Source organism: Pyrus communis, chromosome 16, assembly GCF_963583255.1.
Source record: "Pyrus communis chromosome 16, drPyrComm1.1, whole genome shotgun sequence".
NCBI lineage: Eukaryota > Viridiplantae > Streptophyta > Magnoliopsida > Rosales > Rosaceae > Pyrus > Pyrus communis.
The window spans coordinates 1,954,866-1,970,623 of record NC_084818.1 but is presented as its reverse complement, the minus strand read 5'-3'; the positions used below and the strand labels follow the sequence as shown (position 1 = coordinate 1,970,623).

The 15,758-nt window shown below is 35.0% G+C and overlaps 2 protein-coding genes and 1 pseudogene across 2 annotated transcripts; 1 reads left to right on the top strand and 2 right to left on the bottom strand.

The window, feature by feature from the left end:
* Nucleotides 1-1,594: 1,594 nt before the first annotated feature.
* Nucleotides 1,595-2,348, bottom strand: LOC137721529 (uncharacterized protein PAM68-like). The gene has a single exon (XM_068460622.1). It carries the CDS (start codon nt 2,324-2,326, stop codon nt 1,772-1,774), a length of 555 nt encoding a protein of 184 aa, XP_068316723.1. The 5' UTR covers nt 2,327-2,348; the 3' UTR covers nt 1,595-1,771.
* Nucleotides 2,349-6,300: 3,952 nt separating this feature from the next.
* LOC137721473 (DUF21 domain-containing protein At5g52790-like) lies at nt 6,301-9,137 on the bottom strand (annotated as a pseudogene).
* A 2,608-nt stretch (nt 9,138-11,745) lies between these two features.
* LOC137720858 (uncharacterized protein At3g49140-like) lies at nt 11,746-15,130 on the top strand. The gene is made up of 11 exons (XM_068459970.1): nt 11,746-11,901; nt 12,022-12,106; nt 12,222-12,444; nt 12,589-12,691; nt 12,790-12,857; nt 12,977-13,144; nt 13,229-13,348; nt 13,584-13,925; nt 14,018-14,170; nt 14,518-14,613; nt 14,817-15,130. Exons 1-11 carry the CDS (start codon nt 11,823-11,825, stop codon nt 14,904-14,906), a joined length of 1,527 nt encoding a protein of 508 aa, XP_068316071.1. The 5' UTR covers nt 11,746-11,822; the 3' UTR covers nt 14,907-15,130.
* Nucleotides 15,131-15,758: the final 628 nt, after the last annotated feature.

Genomic DNA, 15,758 nt, shown 5'->3' with positions numbered 1-15,758 from the left:
ATAAAACGACAAGGAAGGAGTGGCTTTTAGCCTTTAAATAACAAGGCCGATCTGCTACTCAAGTTGGGATCTATAGCTACAATTAAGAGAAAATTGTAGCTATAGAATTGCAGCTATAGAATTGTAGCTATAGATCTCAGCTTTAACTCAATTCAATTATAGCAATGGTCTTTCAACTAAAATTCTTGAGCATTGGTCGCTTAATTCATCAAAACGTTCAGCTATGGTCATTTTCATAAATTCCATCATATTTTCGTCAAGAAAGTTATGGTGGAAGGACCATTATTGCACTTGAGTTAGAGTTGAGGGATCTTTGCTTTAATTGGATGCAAGTTGAGGGACCATTGCTACAATTTTTTCATTTGGTTTACAGTATTTGCCTCTTGATTCAGCCTCACGTGTGTGGCTTGTGATTCAGTTTGGCTGAAATTTTGGAATTAACAAAAATGACCATAGTTGCACGTTTCGATATATAAGTTAATGTACCAATAGCCACATATTTTTAAATGAGATAACATTACTCTTATTGATTAATTATATAAAATGCGATGAAGAATTCCATATGTGCAAACAAATACAATAAAAAAATGTCTCAATCAGCAGAGAAATTAGGATTCTACGATGGATTGGTATAATAAGTAGACGTATCACATTAGGCTTCCTGTTGATTAATTAAACTGCTAATACCATATTCGTTGATTAATCTAATGATCTCTACCACATCAACATAGAACATAAAACGTCGTCGTCGGTTGGTAAAATGCTTCCATCATGTGATAGTCGGCACTAATTAAGCATTATTTGTGCGGTATGTATTGTTACCAAGTTTTCTAATACAGCTTGGTTACTGTTTTCTGAGTTTGTTTTGTCTAATTAAGTTGTGTATTTTGTTTTACTTCTTCTAGCTAGCAGATTGAACCACGGAATAAGAAAATAGAAAACATAATACTTAATTAATTAGAGCATATAATATGATTGCTGATTAGTTAGACAATTTAGAAGCATTTTATAACTTTATAATATATGCTCAAGAGATGACAATTATCCATATGTACTGTTAGACCTCATATCTTAAACACCTACTTGTATTACAAGTTGCAGTGTCATCAACTCATATTTTAATAGCATAGTAGCGTAAGTTAATACATCTACGAACTTAATGCTAGATAGATCATTTACTTAAATCATATTTAGATTTAAAAAATAAATATAACCATCAACCACCACATTATTAAAATTTTAAATAAAGAACCAAAATATGATTTAAAAAGATAGTCTTCCTGGTATTTTTCAACTTAATTAGGTTTTAAACTTATCCAAGGGTGATGCTAGAGACTATCTACTTAAATCTATTTTGTAGACCACATGATGCGGCAGTGGTTGAATTAATCGTTTAAATCATTAAAGAATGTATTCAACAATCAACCGTTACTTCATGTGATCTACAAAATATAATCTAAAAACATGATTTACTAACATTTTCCTTAATCCAATGGTTTAATATTTTTCATGATTAATGTGCAAGTATCGACATGTATTATTAATTCATTTATATTATCGTACGCATAAGTTTATTTAATAATAATGTACATAAATTTATGATATATTAATCATATCATTTATTTATTTTATAACATGTGAATCAATATAGCACCATGCGATTGATGCACTTAAAATTTTACACAACCGGATTAAGGGGAGAACAAAAACTAACTAATGGTGCTTGAAGTTACCGTGAAACTATCAATTTACATAGGCCAAAATTAACCCATCATTTATTACTATTATTACTCTCATCTTCCACCCTCCACATCTCAACCCAATTGCTTTGAGCTTCTTCCAATCCAAGAACTGAACCCTTTTTCTCTGCATCCCAACTTGTAGACAATGCCCCATACGCAATCCCAAGAGCCGAAGCCCCAAAAGTCAACAAGGTCGTCAAGAATGGTAGCCAAAGTGGTACATCCCACAAGTGCTTCTCCTTAACCGCATCAAAAACTTTCAAAAACGCAAAGCCAGTGGCTAAAGGCAGGCCCACAGCGGCGATAATTCTCACTAGCATCCTCTCGAAAACGACCTGTGGAACTTCCTCGTCGCTGTCGTTGTTATCATTTTTGCCTGAGTTTTTGCTTGTAGGCGTTTCCTTTGTCGTGGCTGGTGGCGCACTGCCAAAGCCTTTTGCATTTGCATGTGTTTTGTACGTACTTCTTTTAAGGTGGCCTAGGTTCTGCAAGGTTGTGGGGTGGAAGGTTAGGGTTTTGGGCTTCCATGGCAAAGAGCTTGGAAGATAGAGAGATGGTTGGGACGAAAAAATAAGAGTTTTCATGGCTTATGCAAGGTTACTTCATTATAACGCCAAGTCAAGTTGTATGGTCTTATTGCTAAAAACCTTATCCCAAATGGATGGTGGTGACATGGTCTCTAGAGATATTTTGTGCCTTTATCTCATTGTGATTTATCTTTCCTATCACCAAATTAACCTAGCTAGGGTAATTTGTTCTGCACTGAACAAGCAAAACTCTCTAAATCCAATAATAAAGTGAGAAAGGAACCAACTTGGTAAATTAGAACTTGACCTACTTATTGTGCTCTTGCAAATTAATGACGCACACTAAGTATCGTTTTATAACTATTTCGTTTTTAGGGTTAGTTTTATTTTTTATACTTGAGATATATGAAAAAATGTAAAGGGAAATGATGGATGAAGAAAAATGATGTGAGGAAGGGGAAGAATGTGAAAAATTCTCAAAAATGAAACCACTTAAAATGATTTTTGTTTTCTTTTAGCCAACATGGTCTCTGACATTGGCATAACTTCACATTTTTATCCCTGAAATTGAAAATCAATAGAGGTGGTCCCTGAGTTTGTTCGCTGTAAATTATTTTGGTCATTCGTGAAAAATTTGTCAACACCATCGTTAAATTGTCACGTGAGAGACCATGTACAAGCATATTTTAAGTATATTTTTGTCAAACCAATTGTTTTTAGCCAAAATGGTTATTGAGATTGACATAACTCCTCACTTTGTCATTGACAATGAAAAATAGATAGAAGTGATTCTTGAGTTTGTCCATCGTAAATAACATCGTAAATAATTTTGGTCATTTTGTGAAAAATCTATCAATATCCTCGTTAAATTGTCACGTGAGCGATCGTGTGACCACCTTTTTAAGGATATTTTTGTCTAACCACCCTCTCCACTTAATGAGAATATTAAAAAAAAATTCACAAAATGAATTAAATAGTTTTATTAACAAAATTTGTCACTATCCTCGTTAAGTGGAGAGGTTGGTTTCTCAAACACACCCTTAAAAAAGTCGACTGTTGTCGCTCAAGTGATAATTTAACAAGGATATTGACAAAATTTTCATGGAATGACCAAAATGATTTACGATAGACAAACTCAGGGACCACTTTTATCAATTTTTCATTGTCAAGGACCAAAGTAAGAAATTATGACAATTTCAGAGACCATTTTTAGCTAAAAAGGGGTTGGTTTGACAAAAATACCCTTAAAAAGGTCATCACGTTGGACAAACTCAAAGATCACTTCTATCGTTTTCAATTTTAAGCCAAAGTATAAGTTATACTAATCTCAATGATTAATTATTTTGGCTACAAAACCTTTATTAGTTTATAGTTTCATTTTGTATATCATTTTATATACATTTCTTCGGCATTTTCCCCCCGCCATTCCTCCACCGTTCTTCATCATCTTTTCCAGATGTTTCTAGTTGGTCTTGTAAGTATCCTCATGTATGTCCAAATTATTATTCTATATGTATCATGCCTGTTTGTCCCGTTGTACTTTTCTTTCAACATTACAAAAAGAAACTGATCAACCTACTTAAATTACGATGTCAATCCATAATACGTCTGATTACAATGCTTGATTAGATAAATCCAAATTAAGCATTGTCAAAACTCGAAGGGAAGATGGAGCTAAGGATGGATGAACCTTTGAAGATGCGACAATCTTAATACGCTGTAGGGCACGTAGCTAGCCTCTAAACGGTGAACATCAAAGGAAAAAAATATTCAGGTTGACCTACTCAAATATTAGGTTTAGCACACCTAGTATCAAATTAGTAGGTAATTACATATTTTAGTGGTTAATTAATCTCTGATTGGGGATCCCTAAAAAATGTACAGCATGTCTATGGAGCTCAATATTCGAAAGTTTTATGGAAGTACGCACGCTGAGTGATTTGTTCCTAATAGTTAGTGTACGTGTTTTGATATATACGTGACTTATCTCTCTAAAGTAATACTTTATATTAGAATAAGTCAAAAAAATTTCGGTTCCAACTTGGGACCAGTTATATGTAATGGAATAAACTCTACAATATAATCAGTTATAATTTTTCTTGGTCCAATCTTAAGAAAACACCCCTCTACATGAGTACAAAAATATTCAAGAAATAAAACAATCGGCACTAAGGAATTTTAATTAGGAAATACACTATTCATTCAGGATAAATAAGTCAATAAATAATATTTTTTTTAACTACGCCTCTATTAGTAATAACCTCCTAAAGTTATAAAATTAATTTGATTCCAACTACATAACTTCGGAGATATTATAACTTTAAGAATAATGTTAGGGAGAATAAATTTGTAGACAAAATTTACAAGCTAAATTACGTTTCATCAATAGGAATGAACACGTTTATCAATGCTCAAGTAATAATCGAATTATCAACTTCTAATTTATTTAGTTTACAAAATTTAATTTTCCTAACATTACCCTAACTTGAAAGAGGTTTTACTTACATTGAAATAGAATACATGCACTATTAAGAGAAAAGCGAGTTTATGCTGCCCCTTTCAGTGTCTACTATTCCCACTTTGAATAAAACAATGAAAAAAGTACTTTTTGATGCTTATATATAGCAAGCTTCCTAGTTTGTCTTCATATCTTGTAGTACTATAGGAAGGAAATGTCTACCTTGAGATGTTTTGTGATATATGCAGTATTAATGTTGTTTCTGCTTTTTTATTTTAGGTTTGATTCTCATTCTCTCAATCCTGAGGTCAACTCGATTTGAAAATTATTGGTCAAAACAACCAAGGAAGAAATATATAATATCGGATTCAAAAATGAAGAGGCAAACAGAATCCATGTACGCAAGCCAAAGCGCGAACGTATAAGCAAAACTCCAATCGAGTCAAAGCGGTTATCTCCTGGAGGTCCTGATCCACGTCATCACTAGCTTTATCATTCAACCAAAGGGAGAGAAGCTTCCTTACCAAGTATCATTACCTTGTTCTTATTTCTCTCCTCACGTGAGACTAGAATATGAAAGTATTTTCTTTTAATCATAAGGTGTGTATTTGAACTTCAACAATATATAGAAGTGGCTGCTACTCCTATAAAATGTGTATTAAATAAAATGGTATGAACAACGTTATTCATTAAGATCAATTTCTCGTTGATCATATCCAATTTTGAAGTTGTTGCACCTCTTCTCATTCTGTAGAGAAACTGGTCAAGCAATAACTTGCAAAGCAATTTTTTTTTATAAATTTTTAATAATATTAAGAGGAGGAGGAGAATTCAAAACTATCACCATAATTTAGATGGAGGTGAATTTCATATCGGGACGTAGCATGGATATAATCCTAATATTCTGTCCATTAGGATATTGAATTACATGCAAGACATTGCTTTCTCACTAACGTAACCAAAACAAAGACAACCTGAACAAAGTCTAAATCAGGCCTAATATGTGATCGAAATCAGACAGGTAATTTACGAATGTTTTGCCTTCGTGCAAATCTTCTAGAATAGTTCGAAGTTTATTTTTGGGCCGTCAACAAATTAAAAAGATAATTTCTTCTTCGCATTTATGTTTCAAAGTTCAAACTGAGAGTGATTTACAATTTTGCACGCAGCCGAGGACGGGATCAAATTTGTTTGGTAAGATCTGTCGTTAATTGCGTTGAATTAATTTTAATTTTAGATATTAAGCAACTGTTGTGTTAGTAAGTGCACGTTGTTTCTTATATTTTATCAAGTACGTAATAACTTAATTAATTTGGTTTAATCAATTAAAATTAAGATGGTCTTCAAAAACATGCAAAAGGAAGCATAAACAAATGCAAACAATAATTTAACAAAGTTTATCGTTTAACAAAAAAAATTGCAAACAATAAAGCTTGATTAATTGTGAAAATGTAAATGTATCAGGTACTTTTTCGTACTGTTGCATGTTATTACAGGTTAAGCATAATAACTTAAAAGAAAGTTTAGTTACGTTCGGTTCCATAACTAATTTATTTTAATTAACTATTACCTTTTAAACTTTGTGGTCACTGGGATTTTGCAGCTTCTCATCATTCGATTTTCTTGAAGCCTGCCAAGATAAAAAATTTCATATAAACAAAACGAACCTATTTATGTTACAAAATTATAGTCATATTACGTCACGTTTAGTGCCTAAAATTAGATTGGATATATTAACTCACTATATGCGAGGATGGTCAGCTGCGAATCAGGCCTGCAGATGCATGCGGGGAAGGTCTTATGATAGGTTGTTGAGTGTATGGATGAATGGGAGACCCGGGTGCAGAAGTGCTGTATGAAGACAGTAGAGACGGCTCTGGATTTCTCCAATAAATCTGAGACGCAGATTTGCTTAGAGTTTTTGAGGCTGATGATCGTCTTGAATATGGTTGGAGGTCGATTTTGATTCTGTGGTACAAAAAAGAAAAACCAAAGCAAGTAGTCAAGATCAAATATAATTAATACTAATTAAAGTATTAAGAGTCATTCGGGTTAAGGGTTTCGCTCTAATTTTTGGAACAGACGTGGAGTTTGCGTAGAAAACAAGAAAAATGTCATCACTCACTTGTTGTGAACATCGACGTATTCATCTGTTTCATCCTGTATATCTGCCTGGAAGACAGAATAAATAGACTGGTTAGTTTAATTTTCAAATGTATATTGCCATAAAAAATAAAAAAAACAGTTCATCAATTTATTTACTAACTTGGATACCTGCAACAGTTCCTCCATGACATCTTCCATTGTTATGATGCCGATTACCTCCTCGTCCCTTTGAAGAGATTCTAAACTCTCAGATGATACATTTTGCGTGCGCAATCCTTGCCTATGTTTCGTATTTACGGTTTCAGTTGAATATAGAGGTGATGGTATGTCCGCAGAAATGCTCAGACGCTCTTTTTGTTCATGCAAAAAATTTAATCCTGTAGAATCGCACTTAACAATCATGAATTCTACTAGTCTAAAAACATATTTTTTGCCCAAAAACCTTATTTTCAGTATAATTTAAATTACCTCTACCCTCAGCTAGTGTTGAATGTGATCTTGAATTAGTATCCTTGTTACTCATCACCACAGCAACCATATGACTATGACCTTTATGGAACTGCTGCAGTACATCGTACAAAGGCGAATTATCATAGACCCTGTTACAGATTATGTACAGCATTACAATTTACATTAAACATATGCGCTTTTCGGCAAATTAGTTTCGTGGAAACAGTAGTTGGTTTTGCCCAAAACTTGTGTTAGCATGAAGCCAATTGCTAGATTCCATAAGGGAACAGTCATAGCCTACCTTGGAATCCTTCTGATAGTCAAGTATTTAATTGGCGTTTCGTCCTCAGGGCGGCTGAAGATCAAATTCTTCAACTAGTACATTACGAAAAATGTGACATTAGTTACACGTGGATGAAAGGTAGCTTTAAGGAAATAGTAAACGGTGAGGCCTGCTAAGTGCTAAGTGCTTACCAGAATGATGCCGATAATGTTTGTCGGGGTTCCAGAGTAGATAGGTATACGACTGTGACCTTTGCTAGTTATTAAACCAAGGGTATGGCTAAAGATCCATGGACAAAACACATCAAAATGACATAGTACTCGAACGTAATTAAACATGATTTAATTTTGGTATGAACAGATTCAACTGACCATCGTAACTTACATGTCGAGTTTTGAATTGATGTCAAGGGAGAAAGTTTGAGATATGGGAGTCATTGCATCTTTAGCAGTCTTGGAAGTCAAATCCAGAGCACCAGCAATAATCGTTGTTTCATGATGCGATAACTCTCCACCTTTCCCAGCCTAGTGATGAACACGATCACAGTATTTCGACTTTTGTCACTGTCTGCATAGACCGTTAATATTTAACAAGAATCTCTAGCAAATTTACCTCATTGGCATGCAGATCCACCAATGTTTTTAGCTCCGCTCGTTTTAAAAGCACCGAATGCCCTTTGCCAAGGAGGCAATCCAGCAGCTGCCATGGTCAAATTTCCAAACATGAAAAAGTCTTAATTTGCGCTGATTATGCTTACCACAAAAGAGTTGAGTTACGTGAAGCCAGTGGAACTGAACATTGATCTAAGTTATGTCATGAACGTGTATTTTACCTTACTGAAAGGGTACGATAGGGGGAGGAAAACCACAAGAAGCAATCGGACCAAGTGAGACATTTTCGCGCCGAGACTTAGTCCATATCGAGAACATACAGCTTGAGGAATGATCTAAGAGAAAAGGTGAACGATAAACGATCTTAAGACAACGATAACGTATTGTCAACATTTAAAGTGCATTAGGCCAAGACAAAAACCAAGTGAATGGCTTAAAACAAAATTTTTACCTCCGTAAATACGAGAACAAGGGTGCCTGACACAAGAATCGCAGCCCAAACGGGAAGAATCGAGTCCAGGAAAATGGGAAGCGCCTTGTAGAACAATACATTAGTTAACAGGTCAAGTAATTTAGTACATCAGAACATAAAAACAGCACAAATGACGCATGTCATAGCGGCGTACCTCCATTGCCAGTGATTTGCCTATGAGGAGAGTACATAAAAGTAGATGTTCGTTCTTAACAAGCGGCAGAATCTTCGCTGCAAATTTAGCGAGCTGATTAAGCTAGTAATTAATTTTCACAATAATGTAACGAAACTCACCGTAGCTAGCAACCTGCATTCTTCTGTTCTTGAGGCTGACCGGACTTAATGAGGACTTCAAGATCGACTTGGCTGAAGGAGAGAAGTCCTAAGGCAAGGCCTGATGCAATACCGGCAAATGCCACAAGGACCAAAGATATGACCATAAACACCCAGAAATCGGTCTGACAACATAATACGTCATCGTCTTTCATGGTAGTATAGCAAGTACTAATACTCCAACAGTGAACTACAATGTATTTATCAAACAGAAGGGTTGGCTTTATACACTTTTGATTGAACGAACACGCGAAGGCTATCCTTTTTATCGATTGTGCGAGTTACTGCAGCATGAAGAACAAAACCACGAAACAAATAGTGTCAAGTTTTGTGAATTTTGGACAAAGATAATCAGAACACGTAGGAGATGTGAAATATATACAGGTACAGTCTTCTGTCCAAATCCAAGTCCCTACTGCCGAACACCTCTAAATCTATAGATTCATCAAAAATAGGATAATTAATCTGGTAAGTAAAAACAAAACAAAAAAGACGGAGATCAATACCGAATTTTAATTGAAAACAAAACCAAAATACAAAGAGTAAAAAACGGAACCTAAGTCATCAAAACTTGCATGTTTGGTGGGTTGGATGAGATTGGGTTTTAAAGATAGAATTGGATTGATAGGGACTTGTAAGACAAGACTTGCAACTCATGTATAAGAATAAGTTAGTTAACCACAATATTGTGGATTTGTAACCCATCGTGTTCGATCATGTTTATCCTACATTTTAACATAACAAACAACATACTAAACTCAAATCCGTTTTGATTGATCACAACATGTCCATCCAACCCAACAAACAGAGCCTCATTGGATTGTGACAATGTGGAAAGCCAATTAAAGCATGCATATATATATATATATATGGAATGAACATACGTAAATTAACTGAGGAAGCTCTTATCTTGTACCAACTTCAATACGTATACATCCAATCGCCAAAAGAAACTCCGTTTGGTTCTATTTGTTGAGCACCAAAGGCAAAAATTCGACTACTTGATGGAAAAAAAAAAATAGAAAACTTCATTTTAATTCTTAAAAAAGATGAGTTTTAGATTATAAACATGTGTAAGATTAAAATCCAATTTTAGTCCCTAGCACATTTAATCATATCATTTATTAGTTATATTTTGTTGTTTTATTTATCTTTTTATTTTTATTTTAATGTATTAATTACATTTAAATTTAAGTTTTATTTCATTCATCATAATATATTTTAATGTCTACATTTAGGTAACTAATTTTTTTATAATATATATTCCGATAACAATTTTGTATGTTCTTCATTTAGGTACATTAATACGTTTAAATATTTTGGTATATCCATCGGTACAAACATGTAGTTACATTGATTCAATATAGTGCATTTCGTTACTTACACTTTTATACACACATTTGAGTATTGACTTTTAGGTACATTAATTTAATATATTATATTTCGGTAAACACGTTTAGGTACATACATTTTAGGTATTGACATTTAGGTACGTACATTTTGGTATATACATTTCGGTACGTACATTTCTGTACATATATTTTGATATTGACATTTAGGTACGTACATTTTGGTACATACATTTAGGTTCATTATAATATATTTCGGTGCAATCATGTAGGTACAAATATTTCGGTACAAAAAAGTCAATTTTATATATTTTGGCACAATCATTTCTGTACCCTTATGTATTTATATATTTTTGTATCACAAATTTCTTTTAATATTTTCTCATTTACGTTCATTTCTAATTAAAAAAACTAAATATGTGCATATTAATAAAATTAAATTTAAATATGGAGAGATTAAATAAAAATACACATTAAATAACAAAAATTGAATGTAAATTTTCATAAAAGTACACTCAAGGGATTAACTTGAATATTTAATCTAGCACCAGGTTTTTTTTTTAATTTTAATCTTTTGCAAGGATTAATGTTCAAAACCCTAAATTGTGAAGGGGTGACACAATCATTTATATTGCACCTAAAAGCATGAAACTCTGTGTATTTTGTTCTTATTTGACCTCACACTGTCCACACTCAATGTCAGTTCATATGTTTAATATCAAACCAACAATATTCATAAAAAACAACTTGGTGAATCAAACAACCAAAATGTAGAGAAATATTACATATCATATCAACATAATTTGTTTTTTATAGGGGTTTTTTGAAACTTGGTGTAGAAGTCAGCAACGCGTATCGTTACCACCTAACCTCATTCACCCAACCGAGCTTGGTTGCAAATTGACACACCATCATCAACAAAAAAACGTAAGTAACTCGTAGATCTCCTCGGTTTAATCCGTCTAATTTTTTGGGTCAACAAAACAATCAACAACTCTTTCTCATTTGGTTTATGTTCCTCGCCTGTAATAACTTGACTTAAAACTACGTTGGATTTTGCAGTGGTATCAAAAGCTATTTCCAATGAAGGAAACCTCAATTCAACAAGCATTAGTGAACAATTGTAGGGAATTTGACATCAAACAATAAATGAATTTTTTGTATTTCTTGAGTTGTATAATCATATCTTGTATTTACAGGCTCCGAAACGTTTAAAAATACATTTGGCAAAACAACCGATAAGTATTTTTCTAAAATTTACTTGCATTTTTATTAAAAATTAATTCTAAAAATATTTTCATCAAAAACACTTTTAATCATTTTAAATTCTTAAAAAAATTAGAATTACGGTTGCACCAATCGTGCGTACAGAGAATCGCAGCCCAAACTCCAAGGAAAAAGCAAACCTCATCCTTCCAGAATCTCCAGAGAGTGATATATTTTGTGGATCTCACACTTGCAGTTGCATTAACTACGACCAACTCGAAAACGATGATGATGATCGAGTCAGCCATGGCCGTACAATTCAACTCCGCCGCCACAAACCTCTGCTCCTCCACCTCCATGCCCTGTAACCCCCTCCTCTCTCTGCCGCCTACTTTAACAGCTCAACTTTCTCTTCACATCTCTTCCCTGCGTTCTCTGTTCCGAAGCACGACGCTTCTAATTTAATTTCTTTTGTTTATTGCAGCCTATCGTCCGACGTGGAGCTCAGACGAACTGACCGGAGCCGTACGCTGCCGCCTTTCTTGCTCCGGCGGGTTCGCTGCGCCGTGGTACGCAAATTAGTTTATTTTTTATTATCCAGCAGCTGAGCTTTTTCTAGCTGAATAAACCAATTTGAATTTCTAGGTTTCGAAAATGCGTAAATCGGATAAGAATGTGATACAGGACTCGAATTCCACGGTCAAAGAATGGTTCGGTTGCAAAAAGGAGAAATTTGGTAAAGAATGGGATTCAGGCATCTGCCCGGCAGTTAGGGCCCGGTTCGGAGCCTGTGAAGCCGAATGAGAGGCCGGAATACCACCCATTTGAGGAAATTGCCGAGTCCACATTAGAGGCTAGTGGAACTGATAGACTTACAGCTGCAGAATCTGCTAGAACCCTCATTGAGGTAGTACATTGTATTCGATTGTTGATAAGTAGGCGAAAGTTCGAATCTTTGGGTACTAAATTGGACTTGCTCACTTGTTGATGCTCCCCATTTTCATATCGAGGTTCTGCGATGCTAATGTTGCCCATAGTATGCCATTTTCAGGTTAACAGCAAAGCAACACTCTTGTTTTCGAGTTTGATCAATGACGAGGTTCACGAAAATATTTTATGTCCGGATTTGCCTTATGTAACTGATGAACATGGAAGTAAGTCAAAGTGTGTGACTTTCACATCGTACATTGGACTTGGCAATTTTTCTTTTCCTTTCAAAGTAAAGATTTTAACCCGCTCTAGCATGTTGCAGATATCTACTTTCAAGTGAAGGATAGTGAAGACACTTTTCGTTCCCTAACTTCAGAGAATAACTTTGTGGTATGCAATTTTCATGGACAAATAAATCGATGGCCATTGGTAGAGATGATTGCATTCTATCAGCAATTCTATGTTCTGGACTTTTCCTTACGCATTTGTGGGTTATTATAATGATGCAGCAAGTTATTATTGGGTTAGATACTATGGAAATGATCAATGAGATGGAGTTACCAGAAATTGATTTTGAAATGGATGGGATTGAAGATGAAGGTAGTGAAGATGATGATGATGATGACGATGACGATGACGAGGAGGACGATGATGAAGAAGACGGTGACTATGATTCGGTCTGTTTTGTGTTTTCATTTGTTTAGATGTGGATGCATGGATGTTGTTAGACATTTCTAATTATCTAATAGGTTCATGTTTAGGATTGGGTTGCTGTTCTTGAAGATGAAGACGAAGATGATCTGGATGATTCTGACAACTGGGCAAAATTGCAGACTATGCGTTACTCTCACCCAATGAATTTTGCCAAGAAGCTAAGTGAGGTAATTGCCCATTGTAATTTTCTTACCCTACAATGGAGTGATGTAGAGGTAATTGAAAAAATTAACTTGCGTGTTTTGTTTGTAACAGTGGGGAATTCTTGAGTTTTTCATTTGCTTACTTGTAGTACCTCTTTTTCATTTGAAGCGTCTAGCTGCAATTGTATCCCATTTCATGGTCTTTCATGAAGCTGTCATTTCCGTTTCTCATATTTCCGCTTTTGTTTTTACTTTTCAGGTTGCTTCTGATGATCCTATAGATTGGGCAGAGCAGGCTCCAGTTAGTTTGGCTATTCAGGGCCTTATAAGGCCTGCACTTATAGAAGAACATTCTGTTATCCAAAAGCATCTGTCTGATCACCAGTCTTGTAATGATGGCGTAGATGAAGTTGGGAGGACTGTAGAAGATGATTTAGAAGATCCTGTTAGGATTAATGGCCATAAACCAGGAATTTCAAAGGATAGTCCAGCCTCGGAAGAGGAATTGGAGAATAAGAAAGATGAAACACCGGGAAACAGGACTACATTTTACAAACTGGGGATGGTTAAGATTCAGCTGTTTTCATCCCATGGAAGTCAGGTTCGTGTAAGGAAGGATTTACTCTTATTTTGTCATCCAAGTTGATGCTAGCTCTTTTTTAACGGTTAATCTTTTGTTCTAATTCTCCACAGACTGTTGTTGAAGTAGAAGACTTTGTAAAAGCTCAACCCGATGCCATTGCACACTCAGCAGCTAAAATTATATCTCGTCTGAAAGCTGATGGAGAAAAGACCACGCAAGCTCTGAAGTCCTTATGTTGGAGACTAAAGGGTCTTCAAGTGGAGGTACCACTTCTTTTTTTTGCCGACATATTCAAACTTGTTAAACAAGTTTCCAAATCTGTTTCCAAGACGTGGCTGTAGGTTTTGCACTCCTTTTTTCTTTTTTTTTTACAATTTTGAACAACTTCAAAACTTATGTTCTCCGGAAAGGTTGATTTTTTAGATTGTATACCCAACTTCTGTGATATATGAGGTCGTCTTCAACATCCATAAGGGCTAGAATGTGATTTCGTAGAATGAGAAAGTCTATTTTACATATCTATCCCAATCTTGTGAAATCCGTCTTTGATGATGTTGTTGCAATTCAATGTAGTCTTATAGATGATTAATCTTTGTTAATTATATTGCAGGAGGCAGTACTTATTGGTGTAGATTCCCTTGGATTTGACTTAAGGGTTTGCTCAGGAACACAAGTCCAGACATTGAGATTCGCACTTAACACACGGGTAAGCCAAGTATCTTTAATCCATGGCGTTTAACGTTCCATCTATCTTCCAAATATTATTGAACCATCTCTGAACTCTGAAGCACAATAAAATGTAGTTGCACATTCCTCTGTTACTCTTTCGGAACCATGAAATACAATATGCTTGTGCTGAAAAGTAGCGTTGCCTTTGGTTTGGTTACCTCGTCTACCGTGTGGTTTCAGGCAACTTCTGAGTACAGTGCTGAGAGACAACTCAATGATCTGCTATTCCCAAGGATGCAGCAGAAACCACAAACAGTGAAACAAACTTAGCAAATTGAAGGGTAACGTCATCAACACCTTCAAGTGCCATCATTTGGTTTGATTCTAGCTCGTTTCTTCAATGATGCCTCTCGGCATAGGTTTCGATATATGACAGGAGGGGTTCCAACCAGGTCATTGTATTGTTAATTGAGATTAAGGAATTATGAAATTTCATTATTTGCAAAGCTTGGTGATTCTTTGCCTTGTAAATCATTTTTGTTTTGATCAACTGATTAATAGGTCTCGTTGCCCTTGTTTTAGGACAGGGATCCCAGCCGGATCTCCCCCACCAAGTCCTAAGGATCCGGAGATCCCTTGAAATTTGATCTAACGGCTACAATTATTATTACTTTTAGAAGGTCTCCTGTTTATTACCATTTGATCAAATTTCAATGGTCCGGATCTCCGGATCCTTAGGATTTGGTGGGGTAAGATCTGGCTGGGATCTCTGCCCCTTGTTTTAACCCATTGGATCATAACCTCAGGTTAAATATATATAAATATATATATATATATATATATATATATGTGTGTGTGTGTGTGTGTGTGTGTGTGTGTGTGTGTGTTAAGTTAAGTTGTTGCCTATAAATGCACAAACGCTACATGTAGAAACTGGGGACGGATCCACACTGAAGACACTTTAAGTGATCCGCTTCGAGGCCGGGCAACAATTTGCAATCTTCAAATTATATGTTTACGGTATGTCTTTCTTGTAAATGTGAGTTAATTTTAAAAGGGCATGTAAAGATTGTGTAGATATTAGGAGTTCTTTACTAGGAAGGATATATGTTTGTTTCCTTTATTGTTTCATTATGGAACAAGGATTGTATGTATATATATTTGATTATGTAATAATTCGAG

Bases quoted from the DNA above. Each gene is read 5' to 3' on its own strand.
- LOC137721529 (XM_068460622.1), bottom strand. From the start codon at position 2,326: ATGAAAACTCTTATTTTTTCGTCCCAACCATCTCTCTATCTTCCAAGC.
- LOC137720858 (XM_068459970.1), top strand. From the start codon at position 11,823: ATGATGATGATCGAGTCAGCCATGGCCGTACAATTCAACTCCGCCGCC. The intron at 12,445-12,588 runs GTAGTACATTGT...TGCCATTTTCAG, and splicing joins CTGCTAGAACCCTCATTGAG to GTTAACAGCAAAGCAACACT. The intron at 13,926-14,017 runs GTTCGTGTAAGG...AATTCTCCACAG, and splicing joins TTTCATCCCATGGAAGTCAG to ACTGTTGTTGAAGTAGAAGA.